General features: G+C 37.4%; 4 protein-coding genes and 1 long non-coding RNA gene across 5 annotated transcripts in view; 2 read left to right on the forward strand and 3 right to left on the reverse strand.

The window, feature by feature from the left end:
- lipt2 (lipoyl(octanoyl) transferase 2) overlaps positions 1 to 2198 on the reverse strand; it is an 8115-nt gene extending 5917 nt beyond the window's left edge. Inside the window, exon 1 of the mRNA XM_087283283.2 lies at positions 1532 to 2198. The gene's annotated coding sequence lies outside the window, so the exon portion shown is untranslated. The remainder of the gene's footprint in view (positions 1 to 1531) is intronic.
- brwd1 (bromodomain and WD repeat domain containing 1) overlaps positions 1 to 19053 on the reverse strand; it is a 1114631-nt gene that overhangs the window by 147461 nt on the left and 948117 nt on the right. The window lies entirely within an intron of this gene.
- Positions 1 to 19053, reverse strand: part of phkg1a (phosphorylase kinase, gamma 1a (muscle)) — an 831529-nt gene that overhangs the window by 14830 nt on the left and 797646 nt on the right. The window lies entirely within an intron of this gene.
- rnf169 (ring finger protein 169) lies at positions 1588 to 18921 on the forward strand. Its single transcript, NM_001424000.2, has 6 exons — positions 1588 to 1972; positions 4254 to 4327; positions 6489 to 6575; positions 8811 to 8917; positions 12854 to 12956; positions 14062 to 18921. The coding sequence occupies exons 1-6, from the start codon at positions 1606 to 1608 to the stop codon at positions 15214 to 15216; spliced, it is 1893 nt and encodes a 630-aa protein (NP_001410929.2). The 5' UTR covers positions 1588 to 1605; the 3' UTR covers positions 15217 to 18921.
- On the forward strand, positions 8968 to 11690 carry LOC147833564 (uncharacterized). The gene is made up of 3 exons (XR_015508966.1): positions 8968 to 9189; positions 9226 to 9413; positions 10370 to 11690. It is a non-coding gene; the product is annotated as an uncharacterized LOC147833564 (long non-coding RNA).

Genomic DNA, 19053 nt, shown 5'->3' on the forward strand with positions numbered 1-19053 from the left:
AAATCTACATTTTTTCCCTTAAAATACAAATCACAATATCTTCCACACACAATATATAAAGCTGTATAGAAGATTTTTAGCTGTATAGACACATTCAAATACATTTTCTCTGTCTAAAAAGAAGTTAATCAATGTCTTAGTGGTTTTAGAAACATGTCAACAACTTTATTTATATTAATTTTCTTCATATACCCCTAAATTTGTTTAGTCCTAAAAGGACTTTTTCATTTTTACTCGATGCACAGATTTTTGTGCTTTTGAATTATTTTTCTAAAATGTGGATAAAAAAGTACACAAATCTTTAGAAAACATCGTAAAATGTAAAACATATATATATATATATATATATATATATATATATATATATATATATATATATATATATATATATATATATATATATATATATATTTGCATTTCTATAGATTTTATAGTTAAAAATGAACTCACCATCTTGCCTTGAGAGCACGTCACCTAATGTGTGCTGAATCTGATGTCTCATTTAGTTTGAGTTTTTTAAGTATGCAAAGCAAATGGCAAATATCTTTTTTATTGGCTAAAGTAGTTGTCATGTGACATTACTAATATTGAATTTTATTGGTTAAATATATGTATATATACAGGTAATTAGGCAAGTCATTGTTTAACGATGGTTTGTTCTGTAGACAGTCGAAAACAAAATTAGCTTAAAGGGGCTAATAATCTTGTCCTTAAAATGGTTTTTACAAAATTAAAAACTGCTTTTATACTAGCCAAAATAAATCAAATAAGACTTTCTCCAGAACAACAAATATTATCAGACATACTGTGAAAATTTCCTTGCTCTGTTGAACATCATTTAGGAAATATTTAAAAAAGAAAAATAATTTCAAAGGGGGCTAATAATTCTGACTTCATTTGTGAATATAGAATCAGTAAGTAAAACAAAATACAATAATAGAAATATTACACATTTTGCTAGGCCTAGCTAACTCTCAATAACTTAAATGTAGCAAACAAACACAGTTTGTACAGCTTTTTTGCACTATCCTTATGCAGGGACCCTCAGTTATAAGAGATCAATAAACTGATCCTTGTGTGTCAAATAAGAGAGACATACAAAATGTGCAGGGCTGAGGGCGTTAATGGTACCTACATTAATATCTAGTTCCTTAAGTACCTACTTTATTAAGAGGTTTCTGACTGCTGAATTTATGACGGATATGAAACTTAATGAGTATAATCAAAAGACTGATAAAGTAAACTTCTTATCATAGTTAAAAATGTTTTACAGCACTGTATCATTTATAAATGTATATACACCATAGCCTTTTAGCATACTGACAATGGCAAAATATATAAGGTACTGTTTCTGGATAACTTGACATTTATGTCTTCGGTAAATCTGGTTTTAAAAACATTTGTAATGAGATATTTATTAGGGAATACCCAAACCTTCCTCCAATTAATATTTTGAATAAACTTAGACCAACGGAAAGCGTCATGATTGTTTACTAAATAGTTTCTAAGTGGAATAATTGTAAATATTTACTGTATTTGTCGCTCCACAGCTGCACGTGACGTCATGGTCGGGCGGGGCTTGTTTTCAAACCCAGGCACATACCAATGAAGATGGCGGCGGTGGGGTCCGCCAAATCCACTGGACCGGGGCAGAGAAGCAAAAGCAGGCCCGGCGCGCTCTCAGCTCCGCTGTCTCTGGAGGAGGCTCGGTGCCCAGTGTGCTCGGAGATACTCCTGGAGCCGGTCACGATGCCGTGCGGCCACTCGGTGTGCCTGCATTGTTTCCAGCGGACGGTGAAGTTGATCAGCCTGTGCTGTCCGCTGTGCCGGTTGCGAGTGTCCAGCTGGGCCCGTAAACAGTCCCGGGAGAAGAGCCTGGTCAACGCCGAACTGTGGGAGCTCGTTCGGCTCAGCCACCCAGAGCGGTGCAAGCGGAGGATGGAGCAGCGGGACGGAGAGATCCCGGACGGGGGTCAGTGCTCAGACTTCTGACGTGTTACATAAGCTCGAGTTGGAAATTATTATTTACGACAAATCGCAGCATGTCATAACAGTTTACCAAGCTCAGCTGCCTTTATGTGTCAGTAACTTGTCTATTAGTTACTTATTTTTCGTGTCTGCACTCGACGGAGTACCGATGAAACGGTTAGAAAAGTGGATTTTAATGTTTCAAAACTGGAAATTCGAAAGAAGACAGCGATGTTTTGTTGGGGGGGCGTTCACAGATGACGCGTTAGCTTGGTGTGTGTGTGTGTGTGTGTGTGTGTGTGTGTGTGTGTGTGTGTGTGTGTGTGTTTGTGTGTGTTTTTGCTCTGTGTACAAATGTACAGTAACGTTAGCGTCGCGTCACAGCGTTGCGTTTTCAAGTTAGACAAAATACAATATTTTGGGTGTTTAACGATGTATTCTGTTGTCCATTGTAAGACAGATTTTGGTAGTCATTTTACCAAACAAGTTAACATAAACAGCTGAAGCAGAGTACGCACGGTGTCTGTTTGGTAATTTGAACTGCTCAGAGTTCAGTCTGTTTTCTAACTTAAGCGCGTTATGATTGGATACCGTGGAACCGAGTTAAAAATGTTGACAGATTAAATAATTTAGACATATCTATATATATATATATATATATATATATATATATATATATATATATATATATATATATATATATATACTGCTTGTTTTAAATTTTAAAGAGCGCTTCCTACCCACACATTGCAACTTTACAGTCGTGCAATTTATACTGTAGTACAATTTATTAACATGTTATTTTCTGCATCTACACTCCACAGCGTGCCAGTGAAATGGTTAGTAAAGAATATTTTTAATGTTTAAAAACTGGAAATGCAAAAGAAAACTGCAGTTTTGTTGGGGGACATTTACAGATAATGTGTACAGTAATGGGGTATATGCACACAAACTTTTAATTTCAGTCAGCCCTAGTGCTTCCAGTGGATTGTCATCCCATACAAAATTGACATGTTTAAGATAGTATTTCTTTAAAAAAAATAAATAAATAAACTGTCTCTGCCTGGCTGACATACGATAGAAAGTAGGTATCAGACCAAACAAGAAGCGCTGCATTAAATTATATTTTTCTGCGCCATGTCTTTATAATATGGAAATTAATTTTACCCCAGTATTTTCAATGGAATTTATGCTCAAACCTGCTGCTAATGACGGCATCTGTCTTTCATTTTTTTTACGCTTTAAAAACCAAATGGATGCTTAAGTGTGCTTAACTGATTATATTTAATTTACATTACAACATTGATGCTGTAAAAGGAACCTTATGAAATTGAAAATAGTCACATAAAGCTTTCACTTTAAGTTCATCATTGGCTGAAAAACACTTGGTGTGCATTTAGCACATTGAGGCACATTTGGTTTCATATTCACACATTGATTCATTTTTTAACAGTGACATCTTGTGACACTGTCCCTATTGTTTATCATGCTACTTTGAATATTCGGTCTAAAAACCGAATGCACTTATGACTTCTTAAACAACATTAGCACTATTTAATTGCTAATGTGTGAACAATATTGTACTTTGAGAGTTATTGGCTTCTAATATGCTCTCCCTATTTACAATTTTCAAAGAATACTTTTCTAAAATTATATATTTTTAAGAGAAAGGTTCGAATTTGTGAATATAAACCAACTTAACCAGAATTGTACAGTAACGTTAGCGTTGCGTTTTCAAGTTGGACAAAAAAACAAAAACACATTTTGGGTGTTAAACGCTGTATTCTGTTGCCCACTAAAGGTGAAAGATTTTAGTGGTAATTTTATCGAAACAAGCTAAAATAAACTGTTAAAGTATGTATGGCGTGTGTTTGCAGATTTGAACTGTTCAGTCTGTTTTCAAACATAAACATATAATTGGATGCACTGTAGAACCAAGTCAAATCTTGCCTAATGATTTTATTTAGACTTTATAAAGTATTTTCTAAATATTAAACTGCTTGTTTTAAAATTAAACAAAAATACTTCCTACCAACACCTTACAAACTTAACCAAATCATTTGCTATACAGTCCCAGTGTAGCAGTACAGTATCCTGCTGCCTGTGTGATTATTACTGGTTGCTTGGATGAGTGGTAACTTGCCCAGACATGTGTGTCCAGTGGGAGGAGACAGTGAGAGAACTGAGGTTACAGAGAGCATCAGATGGGTTTATCATGCTGTTTGGTAGTGTGGGAATAGGTCATTTTGGTCATCTTGGGTAATTTTTAATTTAATTTTTTTTAGAAATATTTCGGGCACCTGTACCAGTTCATAAGGTTGGAGAAATGCGTCAAGAGTACGAGAAGCAAAAGATGAAGGTAAGTTAGAGACACTGCTAAGTCAATCGTTACACTTGTTTACATATAGGCATATGTTAGTATAAAATATTCTTGTTACAATAACATCGCAATATTGACTTCCAAAAAGATTGCTTTAACTTGTATATTAGCTACAATTTTTAGTGCATATTGCTTTATTGCATATACATATTTTAGAATGAGTAAATGGTTTAAACCACAGGTTTCAAACTTAATCCCTGGAGGGCCGCAGCTCTGCACAGTTTTGCTCTAATCCTAATCAAACACAGCTGCTCCAACTAATGAAGGTGTTCATGAATCTTTTGGACACCTCAATTATTTCAGCTGAACACCTTGATTATTTCAGCTGTGTTCGATAGGGTTGTAGCAAAACTGCAGAGCTGCGGCCTTCTAGGAATTGAGTTTGAGACCTATGGTTTAAACTAATTAAACTTAAAAGAATGATCGAGTACAGTAAGTAGCACATTATAGTCTTAAGTTCAGGGGTGCCCAAACTTTTTCATATGAAGGGCCAAATTCAAAATATCATTTAGACCCGTGGGCCAAAAATAAATATACCAAACTATATTACATTAAAGTTGCCATGTGTAATTTTCTAATTAATTTCATAATATTTATAAATAAATAGAAAACATTATATTGAATCGTATGAACTAATGCAGTTTAATTTTAATGATCACATATTGAAGTAAAAACAATCACATTTATAACAGTGTAGTTCAATGCTGAATACACTAGTCAAGCACAATCTGCCCTTGCCTTGATTCACTCAAGTCTCTGCATTGTCCTCTATCCGTCCGGTGACGGTATGTAAATTTGTAACTAAATATGATTAATTTAAACCATTTAAATTGAAACATTTATTTTCAGTTAGTTTTTTTTTGTAACTTAACAATAAAACAAACCAATAAACGGTTGAAATTAAAATCTCTAAACCAGCACCCCTTAATTCATCCTCTCTTCTCAGATGGGACGGTGGGCCAAATCAAGGGCTACCATGAGCCAACTTTGGCCCGTTGGTCCTAGATTGGGCATGTCTGCTCTAGTTAATGCATTAAAATCAACATTGAGAAATAGCCATATTATTATATTATATATTATTTATATACATATGTTAAAGATAAGCATAATTTATAATTTACTAATGTGTTTATAATAACACTTTATAAGTAAGCTATATTTAATAAAAAATTATCGTGGTTTGATTTTTATGTATTATTAAGCATTAGCTAAGCAATTAACATCACCTAATATCTGTTGATATTTTTCAAAACAACTTATTGCAGTGTTAAGGGTTTATAAATATCAATATGTAAACATGTTACTCAAAAATAAACATGAGTTATGGTTGTGACTAAAAATACACCATACTTTCTAGAAATTCTGTGAATTAAACTGCACAACTTGAAAGAAATAATAAGAAAAGGATAAGAGTTGGCTTACTATTGACCTTATTCTCCGCAGACGAGCGGGCGCTGCCATTTGAACCTTTTTGGCACGAGACTTCCGGTCTCATTCACTTCCATTCATTTTTAGACATTAAAAACTGCTCGTTTCGCTGTTTGATGTTGCAAACTGATATTTCCTTGTTATATTATTCTACTTGGTTTGTATAGTCATGCAAACATTTGTTGGTAGAGCAAGTAGTTTGACCGTTTTTTGCCGTTTATTATTCCTTGTCATTTCTCCCATAGGCGACTGAAACGGAAGTTCAAAGACAATTGCGAAAACAGGCGCACTTCCGCATTTTAGAATAAGGTCAATAGAAAAAAATTATTTTATTTCACATTGGCACGTGTGACTTTGGTAAATCAAATAAATTGCTTAAGGATTTTACAGTATTGTAAAACACAAGCCTACACTAATGACAATTTTGGTGTGTTTTTTTTTATTATTATCATAATCCATAATTGTGATGATTGTAATTTTATCCTGCCGTATGTCACTAATAATTTGTTGTGTTGGTTAATTCAAAGACATGATATATTACTATTATAATGTAAAATAAACAAACACAATAAAAAAAATGTTCATGGCAAGGCAGACTTTGCATGCAATCCTTTGTTTCTCACTTATTTTAGTATTTTATCTTCTCAAAAGTTATTTGAAACATAATAGTAAGTATTTTTAATTCATATGTTTTCTATACATTTTTTTTCAGAGTGGACGCAGTGAAGAAACCGATGAAAGAAAGAAAAAAATGCATATAAAAGAAGAGTGTGTGCTGCTGAAACATTGTCAATATCCTGTACGTTTTTAATTATATCATTGCTTGGGTCTAAATCAGCACAATATTGATATATTTAGGGGGCCGATCACACCGAACGCGCTTTTTGTGTTGAGAAGTACCTTTTTTAAATTGGTTTACTAATGCCTAGTTCAGACTGGGTGATTTTAGCCCCGATTTTGGCTCGCCGACAGGTTTTGAGTGATCGCTGACAAATGCCTGAAATCACAGGCAAATCGCTGCTCGTATACATGAGTAACAATCACACAGTATGAACAATCAAAGACGCGATCTGAGAGAATCGCCGATAAGTCGCCGATGCCTGTGAGATATTTGGCGTGCTAAATATCTGGAGCTGTCGGCGATTCAAATCATGCCGTGTGAATTGAGTTTTGACTGAAAATAACATCAGCGATCGCCTACAGCCAATGAGAGAGCAGCATTCACTTGTGTGTGTGTGTGTGTGTGTGTGTATACCTGCTGCAGGCCAGCGGGAGGCTGGGGGAGAAGTTAAAAGCGCTCTTTTTCGGTTTATTTGGACCCACGAAATGGAGGAAAAACTAGTGGAGGTTTGACAGGACTCAGGAGCAACCGTGTCTGTTTGACGTTTCATACAGAAAGAAATTAGTTTATTATCAACTTAAGTTGAGGAGAAATGGCTAATTCCCTTTAAACCCTGGTGAGCAAACATGTACATGTTCTACCCCATTAAAGGCTTCTTTGTCATTATGTAGTTAATAACAAAAGATATACTACATGTTGTTGGCTGTGAGACGTAGTTTGGACGAAGTTGTCGGTGATTCTCCCTATAGTAAAGTCATGCAATGTGAATGTCCAAGTCGCCGAACCATCTTGCAGTGTAAACAAGGCAGCGACGAAACGCTAGCCCAGATAGTCATGCAGTGTGAAAACATCTGTGACACGACTAGTTTGAAAATCATGCAGTCTGAACTCGGCATAACGCCCATGAGCGTTTTGCACACTGCTTATTCGCCCTGCTCACCTCGTATTTGGACCGCCTGCTGCGCCTTGCGTTTTTGCCTTTGCGCGCTGTGCGCACGCAGTTGAAAAAAGGTCAACTGTGAGCGGATAAAGAGCGTTACGTCACTCTCGTCTCTTTCATTCTCCAATCAAAGGAAAGCACAGGCGGGGTTTCCGTTTAGGCGCCTGCTGTGTTTTTGTTGTCAAGACAACACCGGAGACTTTTGAAGATGAAGGAGAGACTTGGGCTGTTTTTCAATACCAAGTACACAAAGTCAAAGTGGACTTGCATCCTTGGAAGTTAGGGTTAGACTTGCCAAGTTCACACTTGGAAGAATGAACTACCGAGGACAAGAGGAAACAAGTCGGGTACTTCTTCAAATGAAACGGCAATGTACTTTATAACATCACTTATCTCATCATAGATTCATCGATTTCACTGTACATTAACAATAAAATGATTTAATTATATAAAGCACGGCCCTGTAATTAATATTATATTATTGTTAAGAATTAATATGTTTGATTTAAGAAAATATAAAGCAGCTAATTCCGTGGTTGCCAAGTGACATGACTTCTTTTTTTCTTGTTAAAGGGGTGGTCAACTACGATATCCTATTTTAAACTTTAGTTGATGTGTATTGTAACTGTGTCAACTTAAACAACATCTCTGAAAGTAATATGCTCAAACTTCAATGCAATGAGAAACATTGGCTTTTACCGAGTTAGCTTAGCAAAGCCTACAGTGAACGAAGTTTGAGGATGAAAAATACATCCGGGTTAATGTTATAAACCCTTCAGGTTACGCACACACTCCGCGCAGCGAAGGGGCGTGGCCAGAGGCACTGTAATGTTATAACACTGTAATGTTGCTTCCTGGTGATGTGGAGCTGATCTGCGAATCACAGCACATTATGTTAGCTGACTAATCAGAGCCTCTTGATGGCGGGTCTTCAGAGGAACTAGGAAATATGACAGTCGTTATCATGTTAGCTGAGTAGCTGTATGTAATCAAAGTAGGATATATAAAAAAAATAACATGATTTTCTACAAATGAAGCATGAGCATACATTGCTTTGCACCCCATAAACACAACCAAGCCTTAAAATTACACTGTGGACCACCCCTTTAACAAAAAAAAAAAAAGCCAGTGCGGTATTATCAGATAGGAAAAGTGCATTTGGTGTGATCAGCCTCTTAATGTTTTTATTTTATGAACTGTTGAGTTCTGTTTCTTTTATTTTTTTATCTTACACTGAATTTACTATGTTGCAGTTTTGTGGAGTGTCAGACTCTGAGAATGAAGAGCCGGTAGGAAGGAGGACCAGACACGTTTCAGCATTTGTACGAAAAACAAGATGCTCCCCTGCCTTCAATAAAAGGTAATAGTCTTGTATTTATTACTATAAAGAAAAAAAAAATCTATTATCTATAGGGCTGGGTATCGAGTTGATACTTTTTAAGCACCGACCGAATCGTCTCGATACTATCCAGTATCGAAAAAATCATTTTCGTTCGGTACCAATTTTCGATACCCAAGGGTATAATCTTGTCAACGTACCCGGGTTAAATGCTGGTAATTGGCTGCAGCGAGGCTGTCTTGAAAATCAAAAGTTTACGGTGGTTACGCCCACTCGCTCAGAGCTTGTCAAATGTGAGGCTGTAAAGCGTACACTACACTTTAAAGCAGTTTTGCATTGTTTGACTGCAAGAAGATCACGCCAGCACAGTCATCATAACAATGTGCCCACCACAAGCGTCTTCCTCCGTGACTGATGAGGATTAAAGCGCGATGAATGGGGCTCTGAAAGGTAAACAGACATAAGCACAAGCTGATGGCCCTTTCCCACCTCCTCCGCTTCAAAATCACCTTAAAAGGTCACGAAACACCAAAACACATTTTTTGAGCTCTATTGTGCAACTTCATTAATATTTATTACTGTGTTTACACGACATAGACGCCACGTTGTGTTGGCAAAACAAGCGTGAAGTGTTGCTTTTATAGTTTGCTGCCGTTAAGTTTCGTTTTCATTTTCTCTCTGTGAGAGCTCAGACTCACGTGTGGATTAACAGTGTACGCGACGCGCGACAACAATAACTTGCGTGTCTAAGGAGGATTATTGTTTACCTGAGAGCTGTTCTCATCTGCAAACGCTGAGATCGGATTCGCTTGTAGTATTCTCTTCATAAAGACGCGGCTCTAGTTGCTGGTGATTGTGCTGTCTCTACAGATTTGGTAAGTGAGCGAGCAGTGCTCTTTGTTTATTCAGTTTGTTCATATCGATCTAAGTTAACTATTGCACCTTAACATGTTAGGACCACAACCAAACTTTAACCTCGTGTAGGGTTTTTAACCGCATTTTGTGACCGGAATAACACACGCGGCTTTCTGACACTACCTGCCGTGTGCATCTAAGTTTCCGGAAAATGCTGAGGTTTTTTTTTCTCTCATTCGTCGTGCGGTATCAAACATTGCATGAAAAATACACGCTAAGAGCAGATCCTCGAATCAAATATCTCGTTTGTCGCGAGGGGCATGAATGAATTCCCTGAATGAAAGAGCCAAACTGCAGTTAAAGTTCACCATTTAATAATTTGGCAAATAATTCCACTACAGATGTCCATGTAGGTTAAACACCATCACTTTCTCCTGTGTGTGAGTATTTTGACTGAAACTCGCGCGTGCCCAAATAGACACTCCCACACCCTCCCACTTTAGTTCCTCCGACACTCCCCCCTAAACAGAGCTGGACACGCCCACTTTTCTGACTTTTTCCAAAGTAGAGGTGTGAAAACACCCTGCTGAAACGAGGGGGTTTCATGGCCCTTTAAAGTTAGGTGAACCTCGTGTTGTAACTTTTGCTTTTTGTTGCTACTAATACACGCACTGCGGGCTACACAGAGCAACTTTATTCTCTCTTTCACCAGTGCGCACACACATCAGGCCATACCATTACATAAACTGCGTGGGGGTAAATCAGGACTGAACCATTCTCTGCTTAAACAACACTTCGCATATTTCGCAGTGGCTAGTGTGGCACAGATGGCAAAACTCGCCGAACAGATCCGCCACTTTTGGCGCTCATAAACAATGATAAAGTCCTCGTGCTGCAGGAATTATGAGGTTGCTAAAGGTACGCAGCTGTCGTGCAATGAGGGGTTTGTGTCTTTAATAAACTACGACAGTTTGCGTTAACTGAACAGTAAGAATGATTAATAAATCCATATGAAGCAGCCCCTTAAAAGTCACGTCTCGCTTTCAGTTTCAGGGTTAGGTGTGTTTTGCATTTGCAATTTCGATTTGTTGCCTATATCAGATTTTTTTGCTTGTCCGTTTACACGTTACAACAAATCGGAATCGGGCATCAAGACCTGACAGTGTAAACGGGGTTTGTGCGGGGTAAATTTATTAATCCTTTTTTTGGACCTAACGTAGGCTGTGTAACGTTATGTACTGTTTCGATGGCTTTAAATACCTAGCTGAGTTGATACTAAAATGCTTTAAGGTTAACAGTAAATGATGAAGTTTACATCACATTAAACTTATCTTATTTAAATGTCCTTATCCTTGGCTGCATTAACAGTTTAGCTTTCATGTTTTCTTCACATTAATGTTATAGTCTCTGCTCCTGCTGAAAGGTGAATGCCACAGGGCCTTTACAAATTTTATTGTTAAAGGTTTGCTGCCTTTTTCTACGGTGGAGAAAGATTAGATTTACTGGATGTGCATTTTTTAATGCCCAGAAAGGAACCAAAAAACAGTCAAAATAAGTCCATGTGATATAAGTGGTTCAATCATAATTATATGAAGCTGCGAGAATACTCCTGTGTGCAAAGTAAACAAAAATAACTTTATTCATTGATTTATCTATGGGAGGATCAGAAAGCTCTTGGATTAAATCCAAAATATCTTCATTTGAAGATAATTAATGACAGAATTAAAATTTTTGGGTGAACTAAACCTTCAAGCAGCAGTAAGCCTCACAAATACTTAAAATTGATTGACTTAAAATTGCTTGAACTTTATTAAAACTGTTTGTACTAATATATTGTGTTAACTACACTTTGTTCATTTTGTGCTTTTGTTCCTTTGTTTATTGGTCTTAGAGATAAGCCTGCTGTGAAAAGTGTCCCAAACATCCTGAAAAAATAAAACCAAAGTTTCTCAGAGATTATGAGTTATTTAATCTTGTTAAAATATATTTCTTAAAATAAAAGTATTGAAAAAAAAGTATCGTTCGGAACCGGTATCGAATTCAGGGTATCGGTATCGAAAATTTTGGAACGATACCCAGCCATAATTATCTATTTTTGCTGATTGATTTCTAAAAGGCGTAGTTCACTCACTAATGAAAAGTTTTTAATGAATTTCTTCTGTTGAACACAAAACATGATACGGTGTTAAGTATAAATGAGTACACCCCATACTGATCTAGCTTTTAAATTAATGTTTTCTATAGGATTCATTCATTCATTCATTTTCTGCCACTTTTCCGGGGCCGGGTCGCGGGGGCAGCAGTCTTAGGAAAGATCCCCAGACTTCCCGAGGCGTTCCCAGGCCAGCCGAGAGACATAGTCCCTCCAGCGTGTCCTGAGTCTTCCCCGAGGCCGCCCTAGGTTGGCGTCCAGGAGGCATCCGAAACAGATGCCCAAGCCACCTCAGCTGACTTCTCCCGATGTGGAGGAGCAGCGGCTCTACTCCGAGCTCCTCCCGGGTGTCAGAGCTCCTCACCCTATCCATAAGAGTGCGCCCTGCCACCCTTCGAAGGAAACTCATTTCGGCCGCTTGTATCCGAGATCTTGTCCTTTCCGTCATGACCCAAAGCTTATGACCATAGATGAGAGAAGGAATGTAGATTGACCGGTAAATCGAGAGCTTTGCCTTTCGCCTCAGCTCCTTCTTCACCACAACGGACTGGTACATCGACCGAATTACTACTGCCACTGCACCGATCCGCCTGTCAATCTCATTTTCCATCCTTCCCTCGCTCATGAACAAAACCCCAAGATACTTAAACTCCTCCACTTGGGGTAAGGACTTTCCTTTAACCTGGAGATGGCAAACCACCTTTTTCCAGAGGAGCACAAAGACCTTGGACTTGGAAGTGCTGATTCTTATCCCAGCCGCGTCACACTCTGCAGCAAACCGCCCCAGTGCATGCTGAAGAAAAAATATCCTTTGATTGACAATATTTTAACCAAAACAGTTGTATCATGTTTTGCTTGTTACACAAATTGTTCTCTCATTGATTAATTTTCTGAATGCAAGGTGTTACATGGCAGATAAACATAAGTACTGTCGCTGTGTTTCATTACAGTTGTCTTCATAGCAGTGCTGCTCAGAGGAGCAGGAGTTGTACGGATTCTGAAGATGGAAGAGGAAAAAGCAGAGGTCACACAAATCAAGCTGTTCCTGAAAAGGTATGATATCTCACCTGTTGCCTAAATAAGACCATCAGTTGTTTAGCTTAAATCAGTCATGTTGTGATTTCTAGATTTAGTTGGTGATTGTCAAATGTTTTAGGAAGTAAAGCTTTGAGGTAGCATTCCGCAGACATGGGTAGTCTGCATTTGGCTTAGGTAGGGCTGTACGATTAATCAGAGTTGATCTTCATGTTCTGTGTATATTGCGCTATAATGAAAATCAATGAAAAGTATTCGATAATACAATACTGAACCTAAAAAATAAGGCAGGTTGTTGATGTTTGCCTGCTATTTTTTGTTTGAACCAGGTCTATGAACTCACCCATGATGTAATCCCCTCTGCGCCAACTGGGTGCGCAGAGGTATGCAATTATATTTTGATCGTAATGTTTGGACTGAACAATTTGATTGGACAGACTTTTCTCAGACTTGCATCTTCCACACAATACTAAAATACATTCGGACCAGTATGCTAACAGGATGTAAAGAGACTTCCAAGCATCAGAATAAAAATTGTTTCTGAAGACAATCACCTATTGCAGGGGTGTCAAATTCAGTTTCTGGAGGGCCACAGGTCTACGCAGTTTATTTCCAACTCTATTTTAACACACTCATGGTGCACTTACGCTATGCTCTCCGAACCTTGCCCAGATTTCCCAGTTCGTTTGACAACTGTGAGAGCTTCAAATTGAGCCCAGGCATGGTCCAGTTGGTAGAGGTGTGCCAAAGCGTGGTTCGGTTGGGCTTTGGCGCGGTATGCTTGTAGAGTGAGTACAAGGCATACCTGAGTCTGAAACTGAAGACGCGATGTCACTTTTAAGGGACTTTTTAAGGGACAACTGTAATAGTTTATTAAAGACTGGCAACTGTACTTAGTGCAAGTACACCCTTACCTAAAGGTTTCAAACAAGCCTAAAGGACTCGATTAGTTTGATTATGCATGTTTAATTAGGGATGGAACTAAACTGTGCAAAGCTGTGCGCCTTTGGGAGCTGAATTTAACACCAGTGACCTATTGCTTCTTTAACAACAGACATATTTAAAATCATTTAGCTATTGTTACTCTGTGTGATATTACTGTACCAATTTGTCTCTTCTCTAGGCTAACATCGCTCATAGTTACAACGCTGGAATCCTCCTGTCCTCTGAGAACAGCCGGTCCTTCTCAGCCCCTTTGCTCAGTCTAGATAAGAGACACCATTGGCGGGGCATCCACACCTCATCTGCCACCCTTGTGCTTCAGACAAAACCAGAGAGGTCCATTAGCCCCGAGAGCAACGACAGCATATCGGAAGAACTCAACCATTTCAAGCCTATCGTCTGCTCACCATGCACTCCGCCTAAAAGGCTGCCCGATGGGCGACTCTTGGAACCAACGATCGTAAAATCAACCCCCAGGAACTTGACCCGTGCTTTACACAAGTCCACAAGCTACGAGGCTAGTCCGACCATCTTGCAGAAGTGGAAGCAGATTGAAGTTGATCGTCAGTGCATCAAAGTGACCTCAAAAGGTACGGTTACAAGTCCGATCGCAGAGGATCTTAACCTTAAACTGAGTCCCGTCAAAGAACGGGACTGTCAACCATGCAGCTGTTCTGTAGCCAAGGACCGATTGCTGGATCTTCAGTGCATTTGTGGTTCAAATGCACACAAGTCAAAGAGTCGGAAGGATAAACCTATAATCTATAATAAGCGACGGCTTATATTTGATCCGTATAATAAAGGGGAAGAAAAAACACAAGTTGCAGCTCTGATCAAAACATTTGGAGATTTTTCAGCCCCTAAAGCATGTAAGGAACTCTGTGAACCCTCAGAAATGGGTCCACCAATGCTTGACAGTAACGCTGGACATTGCAATCAAGGTACTGTAGACCCGGATCATAATGTAATGATAAATGAGCCTACCACTATGAGCTGTGTACTTAACAGACCTACCTCAAGAAGGGGCAAAAAGAGAAGCCAGAAAACCAAACACATGGAGGAAACTCTACAGACGAAAATATCCCGGACAAACCGCTATGACAGACTTGATGATCTGATAGTCCAGAGAATGAGTCAAGAAAAGGAGGACCGAGAACTGGCTCTAAAGCTTCAAAGACAGTTTGACAGAGAGTGTAAAAAAGTGGACAGGCATAAAACAAGTCGTAACAAATATGAACTCCGGTCCTGGGGTTCCAAAGATGGGATAGTAGGATACAACACACGCAGATCAGGAAGAGTCTCCAAACAAAATGAGCACTTTAACTATACCTGTTAAAGGGACCTACGGTTATGGTGGAATTTTATTGTAGTGTTTCGTCACAGTCATAAACATTTTCTTTGGGCACTACGGAGACTTTCTAACATCTGTACAAGTATTGCAAGACAAGGTATTTACTTTTTTTGACTTTAGTAGATGGGCTTCATCCAAAGCAACTTTCGTCAATCAAGTCCACCTAACGCAACCCAGGGTTAAGTGCCTTTACTTTAGGGCACAGTGGTCATAGGGCAGGATTGGGCAAGTTTCCCATTTATATGGATCTGGACTAAAAGCTGCAGTGTTTTGTTTCCAGCTTGGTAACTTTATCAAGCTTCTACTCAAAAGGAAAGGAACTATGTTATTTGGGGATACAAATTATGTACAGAAGTCTATACACCTTAAGAACTCTGTTAGTCAAGCCAGGACATATTACTTACAATCTTTCTGCTCATCACAATCACTTTTTTCATTGTTTTAAGTTTATCATAGGACAGTTGTTACAATTTACATTTTAAACGAATGTTTTTAATTGTGGCATGACCCTTTTTTTGTTTGTTTCTTCATTTCTTGTTTCCAGTCCTTGGGACGTATCCTTAATTTACCCATAGATCAATCAGTTTTCTTTCCTTTTGGCTTACGAAATCCTTGGGGGAAGAGTAATATTATTCTAGCTTTAGGCCTGAAAACCACTCTACACAAGTACAAAGACGCAAATGCTTGGTCAACAGTTTGCAAGAAAAGTCTTATAGGTAAACTGATTCTTGTTGTACTATGGCGGAAATAAACCTAAGTATTGATAGGATTGCCTTCAAACAACTTTATTTTGTGCCATTAATCAGAATGTATTATTTATTTATTTTTGGCTAGCTGTAAACATGTTAGTATTAAAGCAAGGCCATTTGAAGATTAGATTTACCCAAACTGAAAATTATGTTATTAATCACTCACTCATAAATTGTTACAAACCTCTGATACCTTTGTTTGAGATACAAATTTGAATAAACTCTGAGTGCTCCTTCATCCTCCACATTCAGCAACAGTCACAGGACTGTGTAAAATATACCAAAAAACTTTCTCAAAACAGACCTTTCAGTGGTTCAAACAGAATATTATTAAGCTACGACAATCCTGCGCACACAACTAAAGATAGCTTTATTCAGCCATTTTTCCCCCTCATTAGGTATGTTTCCATTAAAAAATGCTAATTAACTTTATGCCAAAACTGAATTATCGCATAAAAGACATACGAATAAAGCAGCGTTTCCATCCAACAAGTGAAAGTGAACAAAATCGTCACTTCCTGATTATCTTGCGCCAAAATCAACATTAAAAACGGAATTTGCTGTGGTAGGAGAAGCTGCGTGAATCTTTTCTTCATTTATTAAATGACTTGCGCCTCAGAAGGCAATCCTGACATGCTATGAATGTGCGGTGGCGTTTTAAAGGTTATTATTTATATAATAGCACTAACACTGTAATGTTTAAGGCGTTTCAGAATGACCAAAACAACATTTCCGATGTTTTACAATGTACTCAGCCTGCTGGTTTATTCATTCGATCATATTTTTTTTATCATCACATAATGTCTTGTAACAAAATCACAGGACCTTTTTTATGCACATACTGGAATTTGTTCTTTAAAAATGTTTCCATTGCAGTTTATGCACATCTTTTCTTATCGAATAAAAAGTTCTGCGCATTTTACCTGTTCGATCTACCTTTTTTATGTGCATATCCAAAATGCGCATAAAAATAGGTGAATGGAAATGTAGCTAGTGTGTGTAGGGCACACATTCGCGAGAGTGCTCTGTATACGTATTAATATTTTGATTTATGTGCACTCAAAAGGAATCTCGTAGCTTCATTAATGGATCGATTAAACCACTGATGAGGCATATGGTTTATTTTTAGAATGTTTTTTCTTCTGGACTTTGAACAAGCTGGAACTGTTGATATCTATGGAGAATAAGGAAGCTCTTTGATTTTATGTAAAATATCTTAATTTGTATTCCAAACTTAAGACAAACAAAGGTCTCGTGAACGACATGTGGGTGAGTAATTAATAGCCATACTTTTAATTTCTAGGACAACTTAACCTTTCAAGATAGCCTCTATGAACAATATTGCGACACACAGGATTCTGCTTACTGCACTTCTCATTTATTTCTATATTAGCCGCAAGCAGAGACAGTTTAACGATGTCAAAGCATTTTTGATTGGTTTATGAGGTAACTGGTATGCTTTGCGTCACTGTTTGTTGCTGTATTTACTAAATGGGTGCAAGAAACACAGTTATAAGTAGTTCACCAGCAAAACGGAGAACTTAGTAGACAGTGGTTATAGCCAACGACTGCTATAGTGCCCCTTGTGGCACTGTCGAGAATGCCTCACTTGTGTTGTATTTTATGTATTTCATCATGTTAATTTTTTAAATAGCAGGTATTTGCGTTCACATGTTTTGTGTATAGTATGTTTGGGGCCTAAATGTACATGTTTTACATCATTAATTAAATTGCTATAAAACAGTTTCAAATTACAATTTTAAGAGATATTAGTCGACAATATTAACATAGTCGAAATTGGTTTTATTTAAACTTTCCAAACTTTAATAAATTATGATTCTGATTGAAATTTTATAACCAAATAAACATATTTTGAGACTTCTGTAAAAGATTTGCACGTAACACCTCTAGGAAAAATCTAGCATGCTTCATTTGGCAAAAAAAAAAAAAAACATTTCTGAAATCAGTTTTATTTTTCTGTCATTGTATTTTCGGAGTTTGTCCATATGTCAAGTTTTAGATTAATGTTGACGTAATTGTAAGACACTACTCTTAAGGGCTACTTTCATTTCAGGACTTTGTTTACTAGAGAGATCTATTTTGTGACTTGCGTCTGCCAAGAAAGCTTTAATCATCTTATTTTTGCTGAAAAAATGATGCCCAGTTGGACCACATGTATATGCGCATGCATTTACTTTCACCTTCATTTACCTTGATCCTATTTTTTCGTTCCTTTTTCTTACTGATTATTACATCCTGTAAACTTCTTGGTAATGTGCCAACATTTTCCTGTAGGTAATTTAAGTTTTTACACAACTCTGTTGGTTACAGGATGTACTATTGGAAAAAGATCAGATCGATTTTTATGCATTACTGTACTATTTTGGAAATACGACTGTACGGCGGTATTGATACTGATGCAAAGATGATAGTACAGATTGTTTCTGACCGGCTTTCAAAGCACTTGGATTGTCTTCCATTGTTGAAAGGTATTGCTGGATTTAAAAGAGAATATGTTTGAATTCAGTGGAGATGTAAAGCACACATATTTATTATATTGTAAAAAAAAAATGTCATGTTTGTTTTTAAATTTTGCCTTTTTCCAATTCACGTCATCAGAACACTGAGCATTTCTAGCTGACATGACAGGAATTAAATGTAGCATCCATAAAAAAAAATACCTTTTGCCTTTTTGTGTTTGTAATGAATATTTAAAGAATTGTTTTCGACACATCTCATTAGATGCTCAGGAGAGTAATATTTTTCAGTCATTAAGCATATATGCCTTGTTTTCTAATGACGGACATTTACTCTTTCATCGACTTTTTTATCGATAAAATCGCCAGTCTTTCTTTCCATTTCTGTCATCTTTACCTTGAAGGAATTAACTGAAGAAAAGATGAAAAAAATCTAATAAACGATTATGACATCTAAATGTGAACTACAGGAGTGTCCCTTTATTTAAAAACTTTAACATATTATGTGTATATATAGCTTTGCAAATACCTGTGCGGGAAAGCTGTCAACAGGTCAATTTTTTTTTATTGCATTATATAACACAATTACAATTAGG

This window comes from Danio rerio, chromosome 15 (genome assembly GCF_052040795.2).
Source record: "Danio rerio strain M-AB ecotype USA chromosome 15, GRCz13ab, whole genome shotgun sequence".
Taxonomy (NCBI): domain Eukaryota; kingdom Metazoa; phylum Chordata; class Actinopteri; order Cypriniformes; family Danionidae; genus Danio; species Danio rerio.

Bases quoted from the DNA above. Each gene is read 5' to 3' on its own strand.
- rnf169 (NM_001424000.2), top strand. From the start codon at position 1,606: ATGAAGATGGCGGCGGTGGGGTCCGCCAAATCCACTGGACCGGGGCAG. The intron at 4,328-6,488 runs GTAAGTTAGAGA...ATTTTTTTTCAG, and splicing joins ACGAGAAGCAAAAGATGAAG to AGTGGACGCAGTGAAGAAAC. The intron at 12,957-14,061 runs GTATGATATCTC...TCTCTTCTCTAG, and splicing joins ATCAAGCTGTTCCTGAAAAG to GCTAACATCGCTCATAGTTA.